The 2953-nt window shown below is 39.5% G+C and overlaps 1 protein-coding gene across 1 annotated transcript in view; it reads right to left on the reverse strand.

Moving 5' to 3' along the window:
- Positions 1-2168: 2168 nt before the first annotated feature.
- Smp_133280 (putative arginyl-tRNA synthetase) overlaps positions 2169-2953 on the reverse strand; it is a gene marked incomplete at both ends in the record, with an annotated part of 26415 nt that continues 25630 nt past the window's right edge. Inside the window, one exon of the mRNA XM_018793419.1 lies at positions 2169-2275. Within this exon, the coding sequence (XP_018647934.1) occupies positions 2169-2275 (107 nt within the window). The remainder of the gene's footprint in view (positions 2276-2953) is intronic.

Below are 2953 nucleotides of genomic sequence, written 5' to 3' on the forward strand. Positions count from 1 at the left end.
AGGTGATCCCAGCAGATGCGAGCAATATTTCTAAGACATCTGTGGTCAAATACTAGTAAATTACGAGTATCTTCTACTCTTAATGGCCATGTTTCACAGCCGTTAAGTAGAACAGAACGAACTGATGCGCAGTATACTCGTCCCTTAATTGATAGACGGATATCTCGTCTTCGCCATAGATGACGCAAGTTGGCAAAAGCCAAACGAGCTTTTTGAATCCGTGCTGAGATTTCGTCAGACACCAACCCATTAGGGCTGGTCAGACTTCCAAGATAAGTGAAGTTGTCGACGCGTTCGTTTACTTCACTCCATATCCTTAGTTCAACTGTTGACGCAGGCCAGTCCTGGAGTAACAATTTACATTTAGATGGGGAGAAACCCATCCCAAATATTCCGGTATTGTTACTCAGTGCTAACAACAGACCATGTTATCTGTGTATTCTATGTCGATAAGTTGACCTCCTGGTAGGAGATCAACTCCTGAAAATTCAGTCGACGAGGGCGTTATTTGTACCTGTAGGTCTATGATGAAATTGAACAAGAATGGAGATAGTGGATAGCCTTGCCGGACATCACTTGAGGTTGTAAAATCATATGACAGTTCGCCATAAGCTCTCACTTGACTGGTAGTGTTCGAGTAAAGAGCCTTCACAAGGTTTATGTACTTCTGAGGTTCACCTTTCAATGACAGACACTGCCACAGGGCCTCGGTCTACAGAGTCAAATGCTGCTTTTAGGACGAAAAAAACCATCATTGTCGGACGCCGATAAAAATTTTTGTGTTCTAAAACCTGACGAATAGTTAATACGTGGTCGATGCAGCCACGACCAGGTATGAAGCCAGCCTGATTTTCTCGTGTTTGGAGTTTACGAGTCTGAGGCGTCCCATAATCATTGAGGCTAGTATTTTAGACGCTATGTTAGTCAGACTAATCCCTCCATGGTTATCACAGGATGATTTTGGCCCCTTCCTATATATTGGGACAATCAGAGATTGTAATCAGTCGGATGGGATTACGTCCAACTCCCAGATTTTAGCTAAAATATTAGTCAACCTAATCGTTGAAATTGGACCACCATTTTTAAAGACCTCTGGAGCCAATCCATCTGCTCTTCCTCGTCTCAGATTAGCTGTAGCCTTTTGAACTTCAGTTGGAGTCGGAGGACCTACTTCAATGTTCCATTCAGACTGTCTGGGAATGGAGGGTAACTGTAGAGAATCTGAAAGCCAGCTAAAGTGTTCCGCTCAACGTTCTAAACGTCTGGGCTGACAGCAGATAAGAATCTCGTCTTTTTCCGAGATTGTTTCGCTTGCACTTAACTTCTTAAATCCGGTTTCTTTTATTAGTCTGAAGAGTTGCCTGGTGTTGCCCACAGCCGCTGCCTTTTACATTTCTTTTTCTTTCGTTGCTCATTGCTGTTCACGATCGTTCCGTAGACTTTTGGCTTTCTCGTCCTCCAGTTCCATTCTAATGGGTCTTCTTAGTGTAGTTTCCCTGCGTCCAGTGAGGTGCAGACAAATGCGCGCTCGTATTAAAGCGTGATCAGAGTCTAAACAAGTATTCCAATACGAGCAACAATCTTCTATCGAGCCTCTCCAACGATGACTGATGGCAATATGGCCTATTTGAGTCCATCGTTGGTTTGGTGCAGGTGGTCGCCATGTAAGACATTGTCTCTCCTTATGCTTAAAATTAGTGTTTGCTAAAAATAAACGATCACCATTATCTGTCCGTAGAGCCGGAATACTAAAATACCCACCTAAATGTCTTTTTGATTGGTTTAAGCTACCTACTTGGGCATTAAAGTCACCCGCTACGAGTACTATGTCTGAGCGTTTAGTTTTATGAAGTCTTTTATCCGTAAATAATGCCAAAAATAAACTCAAACTGTGCAAAAATATACATTATTTCATTCAAAATACAGATAGACCAATAAGTATAGGAATTTTTAATGACTATTTCTTTGAATAGATTGTAGATAGTATTGTTTATTAGAAGAACTAAATCTTTCTATTTGGTTACTACTATTATTGTTGTTTTGAATTTCTACACATCTATTCCTACACCATGGTTAACACCTTATAGAATAAATTTTTTTTAAGAAATGAGACATATTTACTCCTTTTGTACAAATGTTGTTTATTGTTCAACTGCACACAAAAACATTTACATTTTTTCAACTGTTTCAATTCCAAGTATATCAAATCCACATTTCATTACTCGAGCAGTAGCTTCACATAATACAATACGTTCTTTATTAATTTGAACATCACCTAGAATGAATGAAATAAATAAAGATCCATATTAGAAACGTGTTAAAAAGTGGGTGAATCATTGCAAAATAATGCATTGAGGATAAGGGATATACTTTTTAGAAACTCGTTCCCCTGGTATGACATTGTGTATGCACGTTAAAATAGTCTTAAATGAAATAGTGGCGAAGATTTGCAGTTCAGAAGGAATGATCTGACGCAACAACCAATCCAATTCAGGGTTGACCGAATAAACTCCTAGTCATTTGTGGATGAATTTTGGATAGTTTGGTTTGTCAGAGTTGTATATTGGTGTTGTATAAAAAGGCATTGAAAGCTTCTCAATTAAGCTAATCAGTTAAGACAAATATCATAGTTTATTCAAATTCATTTAGTATTGTTTGTTTGAATCTTCCCATCGATGTTTTACGACTGCAACTGGTCAGTCTCTAATTGGCATATGTGCATACTGTACGTATTGCCTCGATATAGCCTTAATTCACAAGCATGGTAAGCAGAGATGGACATCACATCAATTATTGTGTTCGACGGCCTCCATCTCTAGGCTTTAATTATTTGATCATCGGCAATGATGTCTCTTATGTTAGTTCACCGACAGCTGCATGCCGCCGGACCGATGGCAATAAAGTAGTGATAGATCAAACCCGATGCTACTGAGGGAGTCTGCGAGGGACCGTT

The sequence above is a fragment of the Schistosoma mansoni genome, chromosome 1 (assembly GCF_000237925.1).
Source record: "Schistosoma mansoni strain Puerto Rico chromosome 1, complete genome".
NCBI classification, from domain to species: Eukaryota; Metazoa; Platyhelminthes; class Trematoda; order Strigeidida; family Schistosomatidae; genus Schistosoma; species Schistosoma mansoni.